This window comes from Lethenteron reissneri, chromosome 45 (assembly GCF_015708825.2).
Source record: "Lethenteron reissneri isolate LAM-NWPU_2019-01 chromosome 45, ASM1570882v1, whole genome shotgun sequence".
Taxonomy (NCBI): Eukaryota; Metazoa; Chordata; class Hyperoartia; order Petromyzontiformes; family Petromyzontidae; genus Lethenteron; species Lethenteron reissneri.
This window is the reverse complement of record NC_083823.1, coordinates 8,704,267-8,729,195: the sequence shown is the minus strand read 5'-3', so window position 1 is coordinate 8,729,195 and position 24,929 is coordinate 8,704,267. Positions and strand designations below refer to the sequence as shown.

The following is a 24,929-nucleotide window of genomic DNA, read 5'->3' as shown; positions in this document are numbered from 1 at the left end:
ACTGAAGTTTTGTGGACAACGACGGGGGTAAGAGACCTCAAATATCTCTCTGACAAATGCAAACGTCATGAAAGTAGCCGCAGCCATATTGATAATAGCATGAAACTAACGTTTTTATGTTCAAGTAGGAAACATGCTTTTGGTACTTTGGTCTGAAATGTATATAAAAGAGAAACATTTATGTTCAAGTAGGAAACATGCTTTTTGGTACTTTGGTCTGAAATGTATATAAAAGAGAAACATTTATGTTCAAGTAGGAAACATGCTTTTTGGTACTTCTTTTGGTCTGAAATGTAAATAAAGATCATCAAAATTTATATTCAAGTAGTCAAAATGGCTTTTGGTACTGCTTTATATTTATTTGCCCCCCTCAATAAAATTTAAAAAATGCGCCCCCCCAAAAATAAATATCACCAGCCGCCACTGTACACTACACCATACACTACACTGGTAAACCAATTGACACGTCTTGTTCACTTGACAAAGCTGACTGGCCGTGTCGGGTGGTGGCGGGTTACGACACATTTATACTTACAGCGATCTAACCCAACCAAACCCCGTCATCATCATGACCAAGTCGTTATAGCTAAGTGCATTGCTACACGATGCTGCATTGCACTGCAGTATTGTGTACCCGCCCTGTAATCTACTGCTGGATGGGGCCTAAGCCCCACGCCCTCGGCAGCCGTGAAGCTTTGCTTGACCATACTGCACCACACTGGGCAGCACACGCGCGTGGACGCATAGTAGTGCAGTACAACAATGGCTTTTGTCAATTCGTGACATGCCCCATTGTTTTGTTATCGTGTACAATGCAAGGCTACAATGTAGTTCCTATGACAAAGGGTTACAGAGTAATATTAGTTTGGTTTAAATTATCTCGCACCGTACGTAGCCAACCGTGTCAATGGGGGAGGGTGCGTGTTGTACGGTACGCTGTAGGTACAGTATTGCACCACGTTATGTTGTGTTTAAACTATAAAGTATTATATCACAATGCAATTCTTACACTTGAGAGAACAAAAAGAGAAACATGCTTTGGAGAATGTACGCGTGTTGAATGATATAGTTAGGGGTGGAGTGGTGGTGGTGGTTGTGGTGGTAGTTGTGGTGGTGGTAGTAGTGGTGGTAATGGTGGTAGTTGTGGTAGCGTGATTGTGATGGTGGCGCAGTGGCAGTGGTGGTAGCTGTGGTAGTGGTGGTGATTGTGGTGGTAATGGTGGTAGCTGTGGTGGTAGTTGTGGTGGTGGTAGTGATGGTAGTTGTGGTAGCGTGATTGTGGTGGCGTAGTGGTGGTATCGTGGTGGTAGTTGTTGTGGTGGTTGTGGTGGTAGTTGTGGTGGTATCATCGTGGTGGTCATGACGGTATCGTGATTGCTGTTCTATTGATGGTCGTGATGGCGCAGTGCTAGTATCGTGATGTTATCGTGGTAGTTGTGTTGGTGTCCTGGTGGTATTGGTAGCTGTGGTAGTTGTGGTAGTGGTGGTGGTAGTTGTGGTGGTGGTTGTGGTAGCTGTGGTAGTTGTGGTAGTGGTTGTGGTAGTGGTTGTGGTGGTCGTAGTGGTTGTGGTAGTTGTGGTGGTTGTGGTGGTAGTTGTGTTGGGTGTCCTGGTGGTAGTGGTAGTTGTGGTTGTGGTGGTAGCTGTGGTAGTTGTGGTGTTGGTGTTGGTGCCATGGTGTTGGCACGGCGCTCTGCCTCGCCTGTCGTCATCAGCGCCACCGCCACCGCGCACAGCTCCGCCGCCTTCATCTCCCTCCGTGGATCTGCGCGCCGCCTTTGTCGTCTAAAGCAAACGAGCTCGTCCCCTCCACGACACCAACGTCTGCTCGCTACGGCGCGGTCGTTCGTTTACGCCAACAACAATGACGCCGACAACAACAACAACGATGCCAACAACGACGATGACAGCCGCAAATTGTCGACAGCCGCCCCCACGCTCGTCGCTTTCTCACTCCTGCGTCGCCTCGGCCTGGTCACGTGCTGCCTCGCACTGCGCATGCGCTAAGCCCCCCCCCCCTCCTCTCTCTCATCCCCCCCCTCGGTTCTCCCCTCCCCCCCATGTTTCTCCCCCCCCTCTCATCCCCCTCCCTCTCATCCCCCCCTCTCTCTTCCCCCCCTCTCTCTTCCCCCCCCCTCTCTCTTCCCCCCCCCCTCTCTCTTCCCCCCCCTCTCTCTTCCCCCCCCCTCTCTCTTCCCCCCTCCTCTCTTCCCCCCCCTCTCTCTTCCCCCCCCCCTCTCTCTTCCCCCCCCCTCTCTCTTCCCCCCCTCTCTCTTCCCCCCCCCTCTCTCTTCCCCCCCCCCTCTCACTTCCCCCCCCTCTCTCTTCCCCCCCCCCTCTCTCTTCCCCCCCTCTCTCTTCCCCCCCCCTCTCTCTTCCCCCCCCCTCTCTCTTCCCCCCCCCTCTCTCTTCCCCCCCCCTCTCTCTTCCCCCCCCCCTCTCACTTCCCCCCCTCTCTCTTCCCCCCCCCTCTCTCTTCCCCCCCCCCTCTCTCTTCCCCCCCCTCTCTCTTCCCCCCCCCCTCTCTCTTCCCCCCCCCCTCTCTCTTCCCCCCTCCTCTCTTCCCCCCCCTCTCTCTTCCCCCCCCCTCTCTCTTCCCCCCCCCTCTCTCTTCCCCCCCCCCTCTCACTTCCCCCCCCCCCCTCTCTCTTCCCCCCCCCCTCTCTCTTCCCCCCCTCTCTCTTCCCCCCCCCTCTCTCTTCCCCCCCCCCTCTCTCTTCCCCCCCCCTCTCTCTTCCCCCCCCCTCTCTCTTCCCCCCCCTCTCTCTCCCCCCCCCCCCTCTCTCTTCCCCCCCCCTCTCTCTTCCCCCCCCCCTCTCTCTTCCCCCCCCTCTCTCTTCCCCCCCCTCTCTCTTCCCCCCCCCACTCTCTCTTCCCCCCCCTCTCTCTTCCCCCGCAGGGGCGGGGCATCACAACCCCAGCCCCGCCCCCCTGCTGCAGGCTGGCTGTGTCGGGTGGTGGCGGGTTCAACGACACATTTCATGCGCGATCTAACGCCCCCCAAAAAAATACTCGTATTATGGAATCAGAGTCTCTATTAATCAGAATTTTTATTAATCAGAGTCTTTATTTGTACTGCAGGAGAAATCCGATGAGCTACGAATCTCTTTTTTTCACAGCTGCCCAGTAGGGGCACGGGGTCAGAAGAACGTCATAACGATACAAAAACACCGATCGGAGTGCACTGTATAGGAAAGGTGAACAAATCACTGAAATATACAAATATAAATATCTATTTTTGTTATCTTACCAAGTAAAGCCCACTGAGCTATTAGTTTATTTTTCAGAAGCAATCTGGCCACAAATGATAGTTCAACGAAGTGGCTTATCATGCGGATATTTATAGCAGCGAAATAATAAAAAATATATACTGTCCTTGTTTTTTTCGGTAAAGTCACGTAGATAGAAAACAAAATCTAAATTAAAAACCAAAAACCCCACGACGTTTCGATCGCAACACAAGCGGGCTTCCACCTGAAGAAGACTGCTTGTGTTACCATCGAAACGTCGTGGGGTTTTTACTTTTAATTTGTTTTCTACCTAGGTGACTTTACCGAAAGAACCAAGAATATGAATTCCTACAGTCACGAAACATTTAAGTCTAAATAAAATATACTGTATTGTGTGATTAATTGCTACAGCACTGGAAAAACTGGTATTTTAAAAATGTATTAATAGTGGCAATGCTGTACTACTCTGTGATGTGAAACTTTTCGCAGTCTCTGCCCAGGTGCGTCCAAACAGCACGCGTTCCCAGCGCGCTCACACGGCTCCACAAGCAGGCACGTCCACACAACTCACTCTCTCTCTGCCGCAGGGCTTAGCAGGGTCTCCACCGAGATCTGAAATCTCTCTTAAAACCCCACTCATTCATGCCTCCCCCCTGCCCATCGCTATCAAATCAAAGTGAAATATAAATTAAACGCAGTCCGTGGTCAGTCCAATGGTGGATGAAGGTCTCCCATCCACCCCCCCCACCGGCTGTCTCATCACGAGGGTTGTTCGACCATACTTCACCGCACCGGGAGGGAAGGGGGGGGGCAGACGAGACCGGTAAGGGGCCGTCCATAAATGACGTCACGCGATTTTGGACGATTTTTGACCCCCCCCCCCTAGTCACACGGCGTCACAAAAAGTCAGACCCCCCCCTCAAATATGACGTCAAAAAGCTCTGCCCCCCCCCCCCAAAAAAAAACCATGCTTCAAATCGCTTTAAACTGTTGTCATTGTAGTGCGTATTTAATGTGGCGCTGCACTCTGATGTTGTAGGAGAAAACATTTATTAACAAGTCTATTTAACTAAGTAGAACGTGTTGTCCATATTTATTTAAAGTTGCGCATTTTGATGTGACGTCACATTTCTAAAACCCCCCCCCTCCCTCGTCACACATCGTCACAAATGTCTGACCCCCCCCCTAGGTGCGTGACGTCATTTATGGACGACCCCTAACACCTATAACTACTCACTGATGTCATGCCTGAACGGGAATCGAATTCAGGTCACTTGGTTTACAGCGCAGTATGCCGTTTAACGATGCCACTGCTCCACAAACAATGAAGCCAGCACTGCTTCTTGCTCAAGGAAACTCTCCCCGTCTTCAGTCCCTTTGAGGTGGCTGAGTTTCCTTGGCGAACATTGCAGTTTACCAACATAACCACCCCTGGGCGGAAATGGGCCGAAATGAGCCGGGACGCTGTGGCGAATGAAATGTTGAACCCGGCAGCGTCGTACCAGACGGAACCAGCGACGCGTGTCGTGGAGGATAGTCGATGTATACAAATCCATCTACAGTAGAACCTCGGAGATCGAACGCACCAAAACTCGAACAAATCGGTGTTCGAACGATATTGCCGAATATTTTTTTTGCCCCGGAAACCGAACGAAATTCGGAGGTCGAACGGCGAATCGCGACTTGAAAGGAGCTGTACGGCTGAGCCGCGTATGGCCAGCGTGCATGACGCTTGCCCAGACAAAGGTTTTACCACCTCCTCCTCCTCCTCACCACCTTCCACTCAAGCCATCAACTCTCCTTACTGCAGGTAAAGTGAAGTTCAATGTTCATTTATTGCATTTATTCCATGTATTTATTGTGTTTCTTGTTTTTTTGTATGATTTCATGCGTGTAATTACTGTAAACTTCGTGTTTAAATGCTTTATAATTAGAGACGTCTTGTGTCTGGAACCAATTAATGTAATTTACATTAATTTTGTGTTCGAACAAATTGGTGTTCTAATGGACTTCTGGAACGAATTAAGTTCGATCTCTGGGGTACCACTGTACAAGATATCTCTTATACGTATTATTCACATTCGCCCACCACATCCCTTTCGATCAGGCTCAGTTGGGGATGCACAGAGGGGGTCGGGTTCAGGTGCAGAGAGGGGCAATGATTCGCCAGCAATTCATTTCTATTTTCAGCCCTGGTGAGACACCAGGGTGCTCAAACTTGGCTTGCAGGCTGACATTCAGATTTTTCAGATAAATATGAAACACATCCCTACAGTACACAATTGCGATTCACCATCAATGCATTGTGTTGATATGTGCGATCATACGTTTGTAAATATGCAAAACCAATTATATTCACTACGCTATAAGACAACCTGAACTTTGTGCTGTGTAAATCCTTCACCTTTCATTTCAACGACATTTTATTGCTTTTTATCAAAGTCCACAAGCTACACTGCGTTCTGTACACTCTTAACCGGCGATTATTAAAAAAATAACCCCATTTTTATTTCCCATGAAAACTACAAAAAACATGTAAACATCACCGTAATTGTGGTACAGCCTGAGACATACACTCGGGATTACTGCGCGTGTCCCGCTCACAACAACCGCAGATTGCAGTGCGTGACGCCAATAAGCATTGGTGTTACTTGGAAGGCACATCGAGAGCTGGTAGTATTTTTAAAGACAGTCTTGAGTTACGCAGTCACACGGCTACGGACAGTCGGAGTTATCTTATTGCCAGCATTCCGTGGCGTAATTCGGGTGGCGCACTGTTTGACACCATTGAGACACCGCATGTTGTTGGCTCCTCGACAGAGGCCGTGTAGGTACATGAAGAATTTAGGGACTGGTAAAGGTGCTTGGATTCACATTTTCAGACTGCAATGCTCGTACACGTGTATAAAAATAGAAATGTACAACTCTAAAAAGGGACACCGACCGGTCAAACCTACTACGAGCGTGACCACCACAAACATGTGTAGCAGCGCTTCCTGTGCAGGTTTCTGCGACGGTAGAAACGGCGTTCACTTCTTTTTCTAAAAAGACAGTGTAAGTGAAGTTAATGACGAAAGTTAATTCACGTTTATTGACGTGAGACTTTTAATCACACTTAAATCATGACCCACAACTTAATGTGCTTGGGCTTTGTGGTGTGCTGTATGCATATATACAAAGCTTAAAAGGGGTCAGGGTTTAAGTCAGGGGTGAGGAACCTTTCCATACTGAGGGCTAAATAGGACTTACAAATACCTTTAGTCGCCAACTGCCACAGATTAGCGTTGTCCAATAATGCCAAAAATAACGCCAGCGCCGACCGAGTATAAAGAGGCCCTTGCAGTGACAGAGTGACTGAGAGTACGACAATTCTAATCAGAGTGTTGTTGCCAGGTTAAAAATATTCCTTCTCGAGTACCCGACTAAGATGCTTGCAGCGACAGAGAAACATCACTTGCAGGCTCTTTCAAAGTGGTCGGCCTCACGTGACTGTGGGCCGTGTGAAATTAAGTTGTGGGTCGCATCTGGCTTGTGGGTCAGATGTTCCCCAACACTGACTGGTTGAGGGTCAACGGAACCATTGGTCGCAGCTCACCTTCTTTTTGCCTCTCCTGGCTTTCTTCACCTTCCCACTGGACTTGAGGATGGCGCTGAATGTGTCTGGGCTCATCCGTGCCGTCACCCTCATTTTGATGGGCAGCCGCTTTGCTGAAGGGACAAAGTGACTCCTTGAAAACAAACGCGGTGATCATCACCCCCCCCCCCCCCCATTACTCTGAACAACTTGGCAGAAGCCTCCTGAAAGAAAATCATGAGACCCAGTGAGGCTTTCCTGGTAAACAAGCGTAGTAATAACATGCAACAATGTAGCCGTGTGGATCAACATCTGCAGTGTACAACAAGCCTCACACAGAGGAAACCTCACTGGACTGAAAGACCAGTCAGGGCTCATTCTCACCAGAAGGAACCAGGGACCGATGCTATTGATGAACTATGTACAACCTCACAAGTGCCCACCCCGTTTACACCAAATGGGAACATATTTTAAGTGGCCAAAGTGACCGGGTGGTGGAAGTCAAAGCCTCAGAAGGCTTCATATCACTCATATGGAATGTAGTTTACATTCATTGGCTAAACCTGATGAGGTCAAAAGTGGTCGCTCACACAATGCCTTCAGGACTGCAGGAGAAACTCTTCCACCGGCCACAAGGGTGGCACAGTGGTGACGCTCGTGCATCGCGGCGAGGGCCTGGGTTCGATTACCGACAGGAGGCACATTTACGTGTGGTGTTTGTATGTTTCCCCCCTGATCTGCATGGGTTTCCACCAGGCTCTCTCCGGTTTCTTCTCATAGCGAATTAACATCCACACAAAATGTGAAAATTCACCTACAAAGTACTCAGTTGGAATTGCGCGTAACAACAATATCGCCTCCCTCCTGCGAAGACGCGGCAGGACCCTCCTGAAAAAAGCATCTTTCACAACGATATTAATAACGACGGCTACACACGACCCCGCATGTTGTCGCTCGGCACCTTCCTTCCGCTGCTTTAGCGCCTCCAGGATCTGCCGTCCTCCGAGCTCCCCCACGTCGTTGTCGTCCAGGTCAAGCTCCTGCAGGGCGTCGGACAGGCGGATCAACCTGTCGAGTTGACAAAGGTGGTGCCTCAGGGGCCAACGCTTGACACCAGGCAACGTGGACCACTGCAATCGCACCCCCCCGATTGCTGCTGGAGCAGGTAAGCGATCGTGTTGTGAGACACAGGGAACCCACACATTGCCGTCACTCGCAAAGCCACTGCCTGCTTTACCACAGCGGGCCGGAACTCTTTCAGGCACAGGCTGTGACATGGATTCCGGTATGCAGCAGAATACGCCTCCAAGAGGATTGGGACAAACCTCCCAATGCAGGAACCTCCTGGCGAAGAGTCTTGAGACTCATTGTTGTTATCTTGGATAAATTAATAAAAACATTTATTCTCCGCGGCCTTGTACAGCCACTCGGTATGTAAAAATTCACCTCCCCGCAATCGGATGGATTGCTATTACTCAGGGTCACGATTCAATTCCAGAAGCAATTATATTTTAATAGTGGTTTATGGAACATTATAGTACCAATCACGTACACCTAAAAATAATCAAACAATCCATTCTCACATGCACGATGCATCAGCATGGAATCGTTTGTAATCGATGAATCATTCCATGCCCAGTACCTGCTGTGCCCAAGGAGGGGTGCGCATGGTTGAGCGGGTGGTGGCGGTGACGTAGCGTATTTGCCATAGGTCTTGGAACAATTCATGAAACGTGGACCACCTGTCCAATTCCCTTCCTCTCCGTAGCCTGCCGCCGGGGCCTCCGTGAGCCGCGGGCCCCGGTGCCGTTGCCGCCCGCCATGCGTGCACGCTCGATAGCCGTGCCGCCGTCGTTGGCAGTGGCCTCCTCACCTGGCGAGCAACATCGAGAAGTCGAGCGGTGCCGTCTGCCTGCCTGCGCCCAGCCCGTCAATCCCGTTGTCTGACAGGTGCAGCTTGCGCAGCCAGGGCCCCACCTCAGCCTTCTCAGGGCCCTTCTTCTTCCTCCGAGCCCCTGCACGTTCACGGACGTCACCGTCGCAGACTTCAGCTAACACGCGTGCGGCACATGGTCACTATCATGCGCATGCACGCGTACAACACACCAATGTCAATCCGGTGGTGGTGGGCGAGGGCCTCCCAACGGAGTGCGGGTCGAAGGGTTTATTTCACCGTACTTCACCATGCCAGGCAGTGTGCGTTGGTGAAGGTAGAGAGCGTAGATGTGGAAGCACAGCAGTGGAACACAACAATGGATTTTGCTGCACTGCCCTCTGCTGTCCATCACAGAGTCCCACGGCGGCCTATAAACAACCCATCCAAGCACTAGCCAAGCTCAAACCTGCTTATCTTCCAAGATCTCACGGTGTAGGGTGCATTCTGGGTGAATTGCTCAGAGGCCTGTAAATTAAAATCACTCGTAACCAGAAATCCAATCATTTGCCCACTTTGCAGTTCAATTGCCATAAATCGTTTGCCGCGATTTGATTACGGAGGATATTCCACATTCATGTTTCCAATCGTGGTGGAGAGCCGCTCGTGACCGTAGGGGTCATGTGACCCTATTACGCACAAATAAAAAATATGACCGATTCCTACACACACCATTGGTTGCAAGTATTGCGTGCGTAAAACTTTAGTAACCAATGAAACAATGCTTCGCTACGCATGCGTAACAGTTAGCCCACACATTGCTTTAATCAAAGTTCCTATCGCATCAGCATGATTTCAACATCGGCTCTTTTTTTAGCTGGTAACCCGAGCCCTGTGTTTTTCATGGTGCGGTATGAATACACACACTGTGAACACTGCTTTGGCTCCATACACAATTCTAATTTATATAACGTCTATTTACACGGTGTCTAAATGCGACGCAATTTGGAGGTTCCTGTGTTGTCGGAGATGGGGGCGTCACGCTACCTCTCCTAGACTTCTTCTTCCGCTTCGGCTTCGCGATGGAGCTGCCGCTGGGGTCGACCGGGACCTGCGGCGGCTGCTCACCCTCGTCCAGTAGCGACACAGCTGACCGCACGCCCGATTTGTCCGGTGCTAGGGAATGCAACAGACAGGAATCATAATTTGAAGATAAGTATCCTCCCCATATAGGTTAGTCAATTTAACATGTAGGCTTTCACGACCAATATTATCCATAATAGAGGTCTTTTGGGTTAGATCGCATACATCCTCCTGTTTCGTTAAGAATGAAACAGGAGGATTTCTCCACAAATCTGGTTGTCGCCTGATGATGCTAGTTGCAATTACCGGCCAAACGTCGTGAACTCGGGGATTGTAAATTTTGTGGATTTTACTCTCCAACACACCGATGTGCTGTAATAGTCACGAATTGGAATGTTTTATTTACGTGACAAATCTTACGAATTGGCTGTGTTGGGTGATGGCGGGTTTAATGACACATTTATATTGATATATTCACTGAGTCTGAAGACTCTTTTTTTTCCGGAGGGCTTTGCATTGGGATGGTTATCTAACGCCAGTGACTTTGTGCATTTTTTACTTCCGCATGAACCGAGAGGACACCCATGCAGAACAGGGGGAGACCATACAGAGGCCACACAAACAGGCACCAGTCAGGAATCGAACCTAGAACCTTTTTACTAAGTGTTATGACTTTGCCACCCGCTTCCCAAGGGGCAGACGCAGTGAAGCAATGCCTGGGCAGTTAACTGGTTGCTGAGGAAGGGCTGGGCCTGGCTAGTGACAGTGTCATCTAGCATTGGCACTGCCTGCACTCCTATTACAAACAAGGGCTTGTAAATGACAAATGCTACCTAAAAACCATAACATGCAATGACACTCAAGTACGTCCTGTATGTACGTATGATCAGCAGCCACGATCTATCCATTCATATTTATGCATTTATTTATCCAATTAAATTTTCGCTAAAAGTGTTCTGTCACTGTGAATCACTTTGTTGAAAGCGTGCGTTTCCTTATCCGAGTTGCCACATCTAAAATCAACACGTAACGTCGAGATCAGGTTCACCTACAAATGCTCCCCTAATAGATTTGCAGTCATCATGTGTGATCACTGCTTAGCGGTGAGGGTTTCTCACCATCAAGCAGCTGCTTGGCCAGGTCTTCACCGTCCCCTACATCCAGGCGTGGACGAGTGGCAGCTACACGCTCCGCGTGCTCCACGAGTGGCCGGACGAGCTCCGTCGCCCCTTCGCACCGCAGGTCATTGCCATCCAGATACACCTCGCTGAGACGCACGAGCCAACATTGCACGCCACTTACCACCAGCCCTTACAATCGAGTCAAGAAGTCAAAGAGATTTCCTGGTCAAATGAGCACAGAGGCGTAGCTCAGCACGTTTGCAGTCCTCAGCCAGTGGTGGAAATTGCACATTCCTATGACGGGGACAAGTCGACCTACAGGAAAACCACTCTTGACTTCCCTTGCTGAGTAACACAGCGACTTCGCCCTACACATGGTTGAGAAATGAAGATATTTTTTGCAAGCTAGGATTTTTTGTAAGTGTTATGATGTAGGCCATCTTCTAGGCCACTGCCTGTGCAGCGCTTCCCTCTGCTGGCCGAGTGCAGTGACAATCACGAGGGCCTCGTCACACACACGAAGAGTACGTGACACCTGCAGGCCCGTGACGCAGTGGCAGCCTTGCAGCAGAACCTCAGATTAGCACGGCTGGCTACGTACGATGCGAAAGAAATTCAACATACATACATACTCTTAGGTTTTTTTGGTAAAGTCACGTAGGTAAAAAATTAAAATTAATAAAAGTAAAATAAAATAATTTTACTTTTATTAATTTAAATTTAAATTTTTTACCTACGTGACTTTACCGAAAACACCTAAGAATATGAATCCTTGCAGTCACGAAAGCTTCAAATCTAGAATACATACATACATTGCCAGGCTGTGCGTTGGACCGCCACCTAGCCTCGTCAGCCACACCCTGCCGTCTCATCGTCGACAGATGAACACGATGGCCCTACACCCACTCACACGATGGCGGTGCTGGTGACGAGGGAGGCCAGGGGTGCGCCGCTGGGCGGGCCCAGCCCACAGTAGCACAGGCTCAGGGACAGCATCTGGGCATTTCCGGCTAAGCCCTGGACCAACGCAAGGGCACCGGTGTCTCCGATCCTACGGCGACGGCACAAGGGGAACAGGCAGTGAGCAGGGCAGTGAGAGGACATGCAGTGAGTTTGCTTTGACAGACTGGCATGCATTTTAAAAAAGGCACGGATAAAACATAGAGAAATTATATACAGTAAAACCTTGGATTGCGAGCATAATTCGTTTCGGAAACGTGCTTGTAATCCAAAGCACTCGTATATATCAGTTGTGATCACGTGACGCTCGGCAGACAAAGCGTATACACGTACTGCTCGTATTGCAAGACCTCGCTCGTTTATCAAATTAATATTTATTTAAAAAATTTGCTCGTCTTGCAAAACACTCGCAGACAAAGTTACTCGCTATCCAAGGTTTTACTGTGGTCTTCTATCAACATGCTAATCTCTCACATTAACATGCTAATCTCTCACATTAACATGCTAATCTCTCACATTAACATGCTAATCTCTCACATTAACACGCTAATCTCTCACATTAACATGCTAATCTCTCACATTAACATGCTAATCTCTCACATTAACATGCTAATCTCTCACATTAACACGCTAATCTCTCACATTAACATGCTAATCTCTCACATTAACATGCTAATCTCTCACATTAACACGCTAATCTCTCACATTAACATGCTAATCTCTCACATTAACATGCTAATCTCTCACATTAACATGCTAATCTCTCACATTAACACGCTAATCTCTCACATTAACATGCTAATCTCTCACATTAACATGCTAATCTCTCACATTAACATGCTAATCTCTCACATTAACATGCTAATCTCTCACATTAACATGCTAATCTCTCACATTAACATGATAATCTCTCACATTAACATGCTAATCTCTCACATTAACATGCTAATCTCTCACATTAACACGCTAATCTCTCACATTAACATGCTAATCTCTCACATTAACATGCTAATCTCTCACATTAACATGCTAATCTCTCACATTAACATGCTAATCTCTCACATTAACATGCTAATCTCTCACATTAACATGCTAATCTCTCACATTAACATGCTAATCTCTCACATTAACATGCTAATCTCTCACATTAACATGCTAATCTCTCACATTAACATGCTAATCTCTCACATTAACATGCTAATCTCTCACATTAACATGCTAATCTCTCACATTAACATGCTAATCTCTCACATTAACATGCTAATCTCTCACATTAACATGCTAATCTCTCACATTAACATGCTAATCTCTCACATTAACATGCTAATCTCTCACATTAACATGCTAATCTCTCACATTAACATGCTAATCTCTCACATTAACATGCTAATCTCTCACATTAACATGCTAATCTCTCACATTAACATGCTAATCTCTCACATTAACATGCTAATCTCTCACATTAACATGCTAATCTCTCACATTAACATGCTAATCTCTCACATTAACATGCTAATCTCTCACATTAACATGCTAATCTCTCACATTAACATGCTAATCTCTCACATTAACATGCTAATCTCTCACATTAACACGCTAATCTCTCACATTAACATGCTAATCTCTCACATTAACATGCTAATCTCTCACATTAACATGCTAATCTCTCACATTAACATGCTAATCTCTCACATTAACATGCTAATCTCTCACATTAACATGCTAATCTCTCACATTAACACGCTAATCTCTCACATTAACATGCTAATCTCTCACATTAACATGCTAATCTCTCACATTAACATGCTAATCTCTCACATTAACATGCTAATCTCTCACATTAACATGCTAATCTCTCACATTAACATGCTAATCTCTCACATTAACATGCTAATCTCTCACATTAACATGCTAATCTCTCACATTAACATGCTAATCTCTCACATTAACATGCTAATCTCTCACATTAACATGCTAATCTCTCACATTAACATGCTAATCTCTCACATTAACATGCTAATCTCTCACATTAACATGCTAATCTCTCACATTAACATGCTAATCTCTCACATTAACATGCTAATCTCTCACATTAACATGCTAATCTCTCACATTAACATGCTAATCTCTCACATTAACATGCTAATCTCTCACATTAACATGCTAATCTCTCACATTAACATGCTAATCTCTCACATTAACATGCTAATCTCTCACATTAACATGCTAATCTCTCACATTAACATGCTAATCTCTCACATTAACATGCTAATCTCTCACATTAACATGCTAATCTCTCACATTAACACGCTAATCTCTCACATTAACATGCTAATCTCTCACATTAACATGCTAATCTCTCACATTAACATGCTAATCTCTCACATTAACATGCTAATCTCTCACATTAACATGCTAATCTCTCACATTAACATGCTAATCTCTCACATTAACATGCTAATCTCTCACATTAACATGCTAATCTCTCACATTAACATGCTAATCTCTCACATTAACATGCTAATCTCTCACATTAACATGCTAATCTCTCACATTAACATGCTAATCTCTCACATTAACATGCTAATCTCTCACATTAACATGCTAATCTCTCACATTAACATGCTAATCTCTCACATTAACATGCTAATCTCTCACATTAACATGCTAATCTCTCACATTAACATGCTAATCTCTCACATTAACATGCTAATCTCTCACATTAACATGCTAATCTCTCACATTAACATGCTAATCTCTCACATTAACATGCTAATCTCTCACATTAACATGCTAATCTCTCACATTAACATGCTAATCTCTCACATTAACATGCTAATCTCTCACATTAACATGCTAATCTCTCACATTAACATGCTAATCTCTCACATTAACATGCTAATCTCTCACATTAACTGCTAATCTCTCACATTAACATGCTAATCTCTCACATTAACATGCTAATCTCTCACATTAACATGCTAATCTCTCACATTAACATGCTAATCTCTCACATTAACATGCTAATCTCTCACATTAACATGCTAATCTCTCACATTAACATGCTAATCTCTCACATTAACATGCTAATCTCTCACATTAACATGCTAATCTCTCACATTAACATGCTAATCTCTCACATTAACATGCTAATCTCTCACATTAACATGCTAATCTCTCACATTAACATGCTAATCTCTCACATTAACATGCTAATCTCTCACATTAACATGCTAATCTCTCACATTAACATGCTAATCTCTCACATTAACATGCTAATCTCTCACATTAACACGCTAATCTCTCACATTAACATGCTAATCTCTCACATTAACATGCTAATCTCTCACATTAACATGCTAATCTCTCACATTAACATGCTAATCTCTCACATTAACATGCTAATCTCTCACATTAACACGCTAATCTCTCACATTAACATGCTAATCTCTCACATTAACATGCTAATCTCTCACATTAACATGCTAATCTCTCACATTAACATGCTAATCTCTCACATTAACATGCTAATCTCTCACATTAACATGCTAATCTCTCACATTAACATGCTAATCTCTCACATTAACACGCTAATCTCTCACATTAACACGCTAATCTCTCACATTAACATGCTAATCTCTCACATCAACATGCTAATCTCTCACATTAACATGCTAATCTCTCACATTAACACGCTAATCTCTCACATTAACATGATAATCTCTCACATTAACATGCTAATCTCTCACATTAACATGCTAATCTCTCACATTAACATGCTAATCTCTCACATTAACATGCTAATCTCTCACATTAACATGCTAATCTCTCACATTAACATGCTAATCTCTCACATTAACACGCTAATCTCTCACATTAACATGCTAATCTCTCACATTAACATGATAATCTCTCACATTAACATGCTAATCTCTCACATTAACATGCTAATCTCTCACATCAACATGCTAATCTCTCACATTAACATGCTAATCTCTCACATTAACACGCTAATCTCTCACATTAACATGCTAATCTCTCACATCAACATGCTAATCTCTCACATTAACATGCTCATCTCTTACATCAACATGCTAATCTCTCACATTAACATAGCCACCTCAGGGCGCTGGCCGTGGAGGCAGCTCAACGATTTTACATTAACATGCAAATTTTTACTGGGCAGCCCTTTGATTGGTGGGAAAACCCACCACCGTCGCGGTCACTACCCACCACTTACATTAACATTGGCTGCTGACATTTGGGCTACGCCCATTTCAAACCTTTATAAACAGTTTGCCTTTAGAAGCTAACCCCCTCTTCCTGATGACGAACGCTTGTGTTGCGATCGAAACGTCGTAGTTTTTTCTTATTTTCTTTTAACCTATCTACGTGACTTTACAGAAAGACCCAAAGAATAAGAGAGGAAAACCACTTTGGAAGAAAGGTGATGAACATGGAAGCACCAGGGCAGGCCTAGAAATGGGTGGTTTTAAGTGGTGAGCCAGGATATGAAGGACTGTGTAATAGATGTGGAGATGATGGCCCAGTACAGGAATGAGTGGAGAAAGAGGACTAGAAAAGCAGAGCCTATATGAGTGGGAAACAAGCCGGGAAGAAGGCTGGTATGAATCTCATTTACAACGTGTTTGATGTGTGCCTGCGGGCAACGGCAGAGTGGAGAACACACAGCGTACTTGTTGTAGTCGAGATGCAGGTGAGTTAGAATGCTGGTCCTGAGGGCCCGGGCCAGCCGCCCCATCGACCACACGTCCAGCGCGCAGTCGGACAGCACGAGACGCGCAAACGGGTACCACGTCTTGCCCCGCATCTCCAGGAGCAAGGACTGATAGGAAAAGTTCACACGCACACAGAGGCTGCACATGTGTACGTGGGGCCTAATGTATCACTGAATACTTTACCGAAAGACCCACAGAGTATGAATATGTTCTGGGTCACGGGTAGACTGCAGTAGGTATCTGATTTGTAACCGAAACTATAGTGAGAGGTATGCTGGATGTGGTGTGCCAGGTGCGGAAATATTTTTTGGGTTGCAGTTCCGGAGAGACTAGGCTGAAATGAATGGCTTGTGGATACAGTTATTCGTAAAATCCAGGTTGTTTAAAAAAGAAAAGAATAATAGGACACCATTCTAAATCCACTTCCAACATAACCCCCACACGAATGTGAAACAACGCGTTGGTACAAGCGCACTTTGTAACGATACCAGTTCAGCGACGTCCTGGTTGCTGAGCGGAACGTCCAAGACGCAGAGCTCCTTCCCTTGCATGTAGCGCTCATCTCGGATGGCCAAAAGCAAAGGCTGGAGCAGGACTGAGGGTCCGACACTCCCCTCTGCTTGTGCTACAACAAACTGACACATCGCCGGCGGTCAACGAGACTGCCGGGCGGCACACGCACGAGACCGCGTTCACGTTCACATCGAGGCCACCGGCCACTCACCTTGTTAACGAGCGTACCCGCGTCAGCGTGCGTCTTCAGGACGAGACGCAGTGGCGCGCTGGGCGTGCTCTCCGTGGCGGCGCAGTGCTTGTCGTACGTGCGCAGGAATCTCTTCAGCACGACGCCAGCGTCTGCCGCTCCTGCCGCCCTGCCTCCTTTTCCTCGCCTCGCATTTGCACCGCTCTTCTTGATCTTCCCCACCATAGTCGGGCAGGGCAGCCAAGCCTTCACAGCGGGAGCAGGACACTCCAGTCAGTGCAGTCAGGTGTGCCTGCTCACAAGAATCTTTTGTGTGGCAAGTTACACAATATTATCCCAAATGTGCTCTCGGCGTCATGTCATGTGATGAAGTATCCACTCGGATCGATTCTATAATTAGTATTGGCCAGTAGTAGCTAATTTTGCACAAAACTTCAACATTATCAAAATAATTTTAGTGTCCTTGTTGGCACGCGTGTTCTGCTACTGCTGACAGTTCTGTCAACAGTACCAGAACACGACTTTCTGACAGTCTATCGAAATTGAAAGAAATAAAAATTACTTTAACCGTTCGGATAGCTGCCGCCTTAGTGCTGCGTGGAAGCAAATCATCAAATAATACATTGTTTAAGTGCATGCCTACAAAGGGCAGCGTACTTCAATAGGGATTACCGTTGGTACGGATATTTTAATAAACACAATAGACAGGAAGGACAAGTTCAAAGGGCTCGCATAATGCACATGCATAATGGACGTTGCCTCAGTAATCCCCCCCCCCCCCCCACATTGTGCAAGAGCGCAGTTGCGTGGTCAACACATCTACGCCTCTATAGAAGGAACGAAACAGTAAGACTGGCTGTCGCCTGATGAAGCTAGTTGTAATTACTGGCGAAACGTCGTACTCAGATTGTAAATGTTGTGGCTTGGCTCTCCAACACACCGGTGTGCTGTACTAGTATACTACACTATACACTACACACTACACTAGTGTTGTACTAGTATACTACACTATACACTACACTATACACTAGTGCTGTACTAGTATACTACACTATACACTACACTAGTGCTGTACTAGTATACTACACTACACACTAGTGCTGTACTAGTATACTACACTATACACTACACTAGTGCTGTACTAGTATACTACACTACACTATACACTAGTGCTGTACTAGTATACTACACTATATACTACACTATACACTACACTACACACTAGTGCTGTACTAGTATACTACACTATACACTACACACTAGTGCTGTACTAGTATACTACACTATACACTACACTATACACTAGTGCTGTACTAGTATACTACACTATACACTACACTATACACTAGTGCTGTACTAGTATACTACACTATACACTACACTATACACTAGTGCTGTACTAGTATACTACACTATACACTACACTATACACTACTATACACTACACTATACACTACACTATACACTACACTATACACTAGTGCTGTACTAGTATACTACACTATCTACTACACTATACACTACACTATACACTAGTGCTGTACTAGTATACTACACTATACACTACACTATACACTACACTATACACTAGTGTTGTACTAGTATACTACACTATACACTACACACTAGTGCTGTACTAGTGACAAATTGGCCACGTTCTGTTTACGTGACAACCCTTACTAGTTGGCTGTGTCGGGTGGTGGCGGGTTTTAACGACACATTTATATATTTACGCGATCTAACCCAAAAAACTCTGGATGATATTGGTCGCGAAAGTTTACGTGTTAAACAGTTAGTTGTTTAATGGGAAAATGTCAAAACTGGGTGGTTTTTAACTTTTGCCGACAAAACTGGATCCCAAATGTCAAAACTGGGTGGTCTTGGAAAACGACAGGCAAAACAGGGTGGTGCTTTTTGATATGACAAAACTGGGTGATGTTCAATGTGGACAAATGTCAAAACTGGGTGAAGGTGTACGATTTAATGTATCATTTTGTACACGTTTAGGTCCTTGCGTTATTCATCCATATGTCACCACAGATTTAGAGCGTTCCAAATGATGTTTCTCGTGGCTCATGTTCCATACCTTGCACCACAAACTTCCCGTTTGCATACTGGCACAGTGTGCCAGCTCGCTTACTTGCCGTTTGTATACTGGCACAGTGTGCCAGCTCGCTACTACAGTAACACTTACTTGCCATATGTATACTGGCACAGTGTGCCAGCTTGCAACTACAGTAACACTTTCAGCTCGCGAACATACACGAACTTGCCATTTGTATACTGGTACAGTGTGCCAGCTTGCATGCTACACCTACTACAGTAGAACAACGGTAGATAGTGTTTGCGTCGAGAAGTATGGTGCTGCACACTTAGAACAAAACATGTTTGTTACATATATATAACTACTTCGACGGGCAAGAACGCTTGTTGTGGCCCTTGGCGCGACAGAAGGAGCACCGCGTGAGGCCCAATGGGCCACCTTCGCCACGGTTGCGAATCCGACGCTTCTTCGGGCGGCCAGCCTTCTTCTGGCGAGGAGGTGGCATCATGGTGTTGTCGCGTTGCAGCTCCTCGGCAATGGGCAGCTCGATACCGGCAACCGAGGTCCATGTCGTGTTGATGGCAGAGACTTGGTAACACACCGCACATGCGTCGTAGAGCTCGGGCATCCGCCCAAACGCCATGAGGGCACGAATGTAGTGCCGACACGGCAAGCCCATCTGCTTCATGTACCCGCACGTGCACGACCGAGAGCTGAGATCGACTCGGCGCTTGGCAGAGGCGTAGGCGTCTGGATCCTTGACGTATGCACGCGTCGAGGTACTCTCGTAGACCTTGTACCTCGGGGCCAACGCCTGCTGAGCGTCGATGAGTCCTTGAGCGTACGGCGTAATGACACGCCCTTGAACGGCCCACTTCTCGGCGTCGCTGCGGTGGGCAAAGGCCGTCGTCATCATGTCTTCCATGTGGTGCATGAGGAAGTGGAAGGGGTCCATCTCGCGAGCCGGCAGGGCCTCGCTGTTCGTGGACTCCACAAAGTTCGTCGTGCGCCAGCCGTACAATGACGTCGTGTGCAGGTGCGGATAGAGCGCCCACGTGTGGGGGTCGATCTTGTTGTAGTACGTGGCCGCCGCAGGCAGAGCTACGCCCAAGCAGCCCAAGGAGCTGCGGAACGCGGCCTCGGAGGCGCACCCTTGGGCATCGTAGATGATGCCTTGGAGGTCGGGCGTGAACGCGGAGCCGATGTTGTCCACGCCGTTGCAGATCAAATGCCGCGTGTAGTGGATGAGCATGAGGTCCTTCCAGTCGGAGGCTAGGATGCCCGTGCCACGATCGCAGAAGACCGGCGTGCCGTCGAGCTCGATGTCGTTGGTCGTGCAGCAGTTGAGAAACCAGTCGTAGGCCGCTGCCGTCTCGGACGGCACCAGCGCCACGGCGAGAAGGACGTTGCGGTTGTTGCCGTCGCGCCCAACGAGGACGAGCATGGTTCCGTTGTAGGCGCGCGCCTTCATGTGCGACCCGTCGATGCCGACGACGCGTTGAAGACTTGGCTGCAACGAGCGTGCGATCGGGTTGCAGATGAACGCACCCCAGAAGATGCCCGCGTCTTCTCGCACACTGCAGGTCGTCGCGTTGAGCTTGCCGAACGTCTCCACCAGCGAGTTGATGAACTCGAAGCCTGCACGGGCCGCACTCTCGTTCGCCGCGATGCACGTGTCCTTGGCGCGGTACATCATCCGGGTCGGGACAATGACGCGAGCAACGTCGGCGACCTGGGCAATGACAGTCGGTGCGGAGGTACGGGGGTTAGCGCGAAAGGCCGAACGGGCTGTCGTGTTCGCCTCCACTTGGCGCTGCGTGATCTTGGTAGTGCCCGTGTAGCCGTGGTGATCCGTGCACAGCGCCGAGACGCGGAAGCCGCGTCGTTCCCCCGTGAGCTTCGTCAGCTTCACCTTGAAGGAACAAGGTGTTGAACTAGAGCAGACGATGGCAACGTGCCGTCCGCCGCTTCGCTTGAGGTCAAGGACCGCGCGCTTGCCTTGTTGCAAAGCAAAGTCTTGGATGCCGTGGATGGCCTCGCGGCGCGTGGTAAAAGTCTTCTTGGGGTGGAGGGTTGCCATTCGAATGTGAGCCGCTCCTCCACCTGTTTCGTGAAAAATGCTTGTGAAAAATCACGTTTCTACGTCTACTTTCAATTTTTCACGAGACAATGTCTATTTTCATTGCCAGCAATTTGATTTTTCACACAATATTTCCGCCAATCACCGTAACGGTGGGCCAAAGGATTGACCAATCAACGAGATGCGCATTCGTTGGTTTGTTCCGCACCATTGGGACCATGGTCAGGAGCGTCAAGCAGGCTGGTCCATCTCCCAAGGACGTCGCCTTTGTCTCTGTGCTTGGTCGTTTGGCGGGCTATGGTCGAATGCATGGCAAATTTAAGGGTGTACAGTAGCGCGTAGCATCAACCAACAATCCAAAAGTTTGGTATTGACGCGAGTCACTAGTCTAGGTCATCACGCAAGGTGGCAGTGCGCCCGCCTGGTCGCAAGCCCGCCCCGAGCTCACTTCCGAGTCCGAGCCGTAGCTTGAAATGTTGGTCGTTGGGGTGCTGGCACACTGTGCCAGCGTACAAATATCAAGTGTGTGTAGTTATATGGTGCTGGCACACTGTGCCAGCATACTAATACCAAGTGTTTAGATGAATGGGGTGCTGGCACAGTGTGCCAGTATACAAATACCAAGTGTTTGGATGAATGGGGTGCTGGCACACTGTGCTAGTATACAATTATCAAGTGTATTTGACAAATGTCAAAACTGGGTGCACCCTGAGTGTCCAAAACTCAAGTTTTTGGCCACCCAGGGTGCACCCAGTTTTGACATTTGGGATCCAGTTTTGTCGGCAAAAGTTAAAAACCACCCAGTTTTGACATTTTCCCGTTGTTTAATCTCAAGCAATGTCCTGGATTCGAGCCCACGAGTTGAGCAGTAACAGCTCAACGTCGCTGTCCTCGGTCTACCTCTCCTGGCCAAAGGAGTCTCATTGATTTTGCGTCATCCATTTTCATCACCACACTCATCGGCCACATTATAATAAATACATTTGGAATTAATTTCCTGCGTCTACGTTCAGGAGCTCAGAATCTGATTATTTATTTATACCGCAAGATAATCCTATGAGCTATAAAGCTGTTTGTCCACAGATGCCCAGCGAAATGCCAACATCGTAAGATTTTATTTTTGCGAGTGCCTGTGAAAACCTGTTATGTACGGTTGAAAGCACTACCACACTCAAATTTGCCGAGCTTTCGAGATCTGATGAGATCTTACACATTGACAGTAACAGTTGAAAACATAGTAACATGTAAAGGCAGGTAACATGCATATCCTAGTTGGCAGTTTAGTTATATCAGTATTAATACATTAGTTCAAATGTCAAAGCGATTGCTCAAATGAGCATCGTGGCAATGGTAATCTCCCGTTTATAGCCCTGAACCAGGTGGAAATTCCACGTTCATATGGCGAGCGTTTCCAAAGAATAGCCAATGTCGAATTTCATACAAAGTGGTCCTCGTTGTGTAAGCCTGCATCTGTTATGCCGCCACTTTTGCGACGTGTCTCTCTCTCTCGTCGCGGTTAATATCGTGGTAAATATTATTTCAATATAATTTTTGTATCTCTTAATGATCGTGCCAAACCCCGAGCAAGATGGCCCCGCGCGTATTCAGTAAGGGGTGTGGGGGGGTGAGTGAGGGGTGGGTGAGTGAGGGGTGGGTGAGTGGTGAGTGAGGAGTGAGTGGGTGGGTGGGTGAGTTAGTGAGTGAGTGGTGGGTGAGTGAGTGAGTGAGGGGTGGGTGAGTGAGGGGTGGGTGAGTGGTGAGTGAGGAGTGAGTGGGTGGGTGGGTGAGTTAGTGAGTGAGTGGTGGGTGAGTGAGTGAGTGAGTGAGGGGTGGGTGAGTGAGGGGTGGGTGAGTGAGTGGTGAGTGAGGGGTGAGTGAGGGGTGGGTGAGTGAGTGGTGGGTGAGTGAGGAGAGGTGGGTGAGTGAGTGAGGAGTGAGGGGTGGGTGAGTGAGTGGTGAGTGAGTGGTGAGTGAGGAGTGAGTGAGTTAGTGAGCGAGGGGTGAGTGAGTGGTTGGTGGGTGAGTGAGGGGTGAGTGAGTGAGGGGTGGGTGAGTGAGGGGTGGGTGAGTGAGGGGTGGGTGAGTGAGGGGTGGGTGAGTGAGTGAGGGGTGGGTGAGTGAGTGAGGGGTGAGTGAGTGAGGGGTGGGTGAGTGAGGGGTGAGTGAGTGAGTGAGTGGTGGGTGAGTGAGTGGTGGGTGAGTGAGGGGTGGGTGAGTGAGTGAGGGGTGGGTGAGTGAGGGGTGGGTGAGTGAGGGGTGGGTGAGTGAGGGGTGAGTGAGTGAGGGGTGGGTGAGTGAGGGGTGAGTGAGTGAGGGGTCTGTGAGTGAGGGGTGGGTGAGTGAGTGAGGGGTGGGTGAGTGAGTGAGGGGTGAGTGAGTGAGGGGTCTGTGAGTGAGGGGTGAGTGAGGGGTGGGTGAGTGAGTGAGGGGTGAGTGAATGAGTGAGTGGGTGAGTGAGTTAGTGAGTGAGTGGTGAGTGAGTGGTAAGTGAGTGAGTGGTAAGTGAGTGAGGGGTGAGTGAGTGAGGGGTGGGTGAGTGAGTGAGGGGTGAGTGAGTGAGGGGTCTGTGAGTGAGGGGTGAGTGAGGGGTGGGTGAGTGAGGGGTGAGTGAGTGAATGAGTGAGTGGGTGAGTGAGTTAGTGAGTGAGTGGTGAGTGAGTGGTAAGTGAGTGAGTGGTAAGTGAGTGAGGGGTGAGTGAGTGAGGGGTGAGTGGTAAGTGAGTGAGTTAGTGAGTGAGTGAGTGGGTGAGTGGTGAGTGAGTGAGTGTGTTGCTGGCTCCCCCGTGGAGTAGTGGTACCCTTGAGCGCCTTCACAGCCGGTCGGCTTCGACTCCAGGTGAAGCTCCCCGGCAGCCTCCCCCTCCACCCCCTCCTCCTCCTCCACCTCCTCCTCCACCTCCTCCTCAACCTCCTCCTCCTCCACCTCCTTGTCCACCTCCTCCTCCACCTCCTCCTCCTCCTTCCTCCCCGTCCGTGGCGACGGCCACGACCGAGGAACGACACCAGCGCATACACCGTTGCTACGGCAACGGTGGCGGCAGGGAGCGTGACCCTCTCCATCCCTCCCACTTAGGCGGCCATCTTGGTCAGGGAGGGGGCGGGTTGAATGCGCCGTCCGCTTCCGTGTCGCCCCGGCGCGGGGGGCGACGTCATCGAGCAGCGACGCGGGGTCCCTCGTCGCGGCTCAGCAGTTACCCCGAGGTAAGATGGCGGCCGTGGCTTCGTCCCGCCGTGGCTGGGCGATGTTTCCGCCCTCGCCGTGCATGCCGGGAGCTTTCGTGAAGTTCAAGACTCCAAAGCGCCGCCTGCTGTTAGAGTGCAAAGCTGTAAACCGCAGGCAGGCATCGGGATTTTTCTTTAATACAATTACACCCTATTTCGGGGAATTAAAACCTGGTTTAATGAATACGAAACTCTGATCCTAGGCTTAGGCTGCTTCCTCGTCGGTGCTGCTATCGTACTCTGGGGGGCCGTCGGGCTGCACGGGGTAGTCGTAGAATGCGGCGGGCAGGTTGGTCGTGA

At 48.1% G+C, this 24,929-nt stretch overlaps 1 protein-coding gene across 3 annotated transcripts; it reads right to left on the bottom strand.

Annotated features, from left to right (window-relative positions):
* Positions 1-5,635: 5,635 nt before the first annotated feature.
* Positions 5,636-24,351, bottom strand: LOC133353891 (uncharacterized). 3 transcript variants are annotated; one of them, XM_061570385.1, is made up of 11 exons: positions 24,206-24,351; positions 17,305-17,529; positions 17,069-17,215; positions 16,539-16,687; positions 11,792-11,932; positions 10,879-11,027; positions 9,725-9,853; positions 8,678-8,819; positions 7,766-7,872; positions 6,826-6,938; positions 5,636-6,271 (listed from the first exon to the last, which is right to left on the bottom strand). In XM_061570385.1, exons 2-11 carry the CDS (start codon positions 17,506-17,508, stop codon positions 6,260-6,262), a joined length of 1,293 nt encoding a protein of 430 aa, XP_061426369.1. In that variant the 5' UTR covers positions 17,509-17,529; positions 24,206-24,351; the 3' UTR covers positions 5,636-6,259. The 3 variants fall into 3 exon arrangements, 2 of the variants coding, with proteins under 2 accessions (XP_061426369.1, XP_061426368.1); XR_009756488.1 differs by lacking the exon at positions 5,636-6,271 and adding an exon at positions 8,447-8,677 and having other exon boundaries at positions 8,782-8,819; XM_061570384.1 differs by lacking the exons at positions 5,636-6,271; positions 6,826-6,938 and having other exon boundaries at positions 6,975-7,872.
* Between the last annotated feature and the right edge of the window lie 578 nt (positions 24,352-24,929).

What these genes read in the sequence shown, in the direction of transcription:
- LOC133353891 (XM_061570384.1), bottom strand. Translation starts at nt 17,508, where the DNA reads ATGGTGGGGAAGATCAAGAAGAGCGGTGCAAATGCGAGGCGAGGAAAA. An exon ending in GGCCAAGCAGCTGCTTGATG is followed by an intron (nt 9,854 to 10,878) that starts GTGAGAAACCCT and finishes TGCATTCCCTAG; the next exon opens with CACCGGACAAATCGGGCGTG. An exon ending in TTCTCGATGTTGCTCGCCAG is followed by an intron (nt 7,873 to 8,677) that starts GTGAGGAGGCCA and finishes TCAACTCGACAG; the next exon opens with GTTGATCCGCCTGTCCGACG.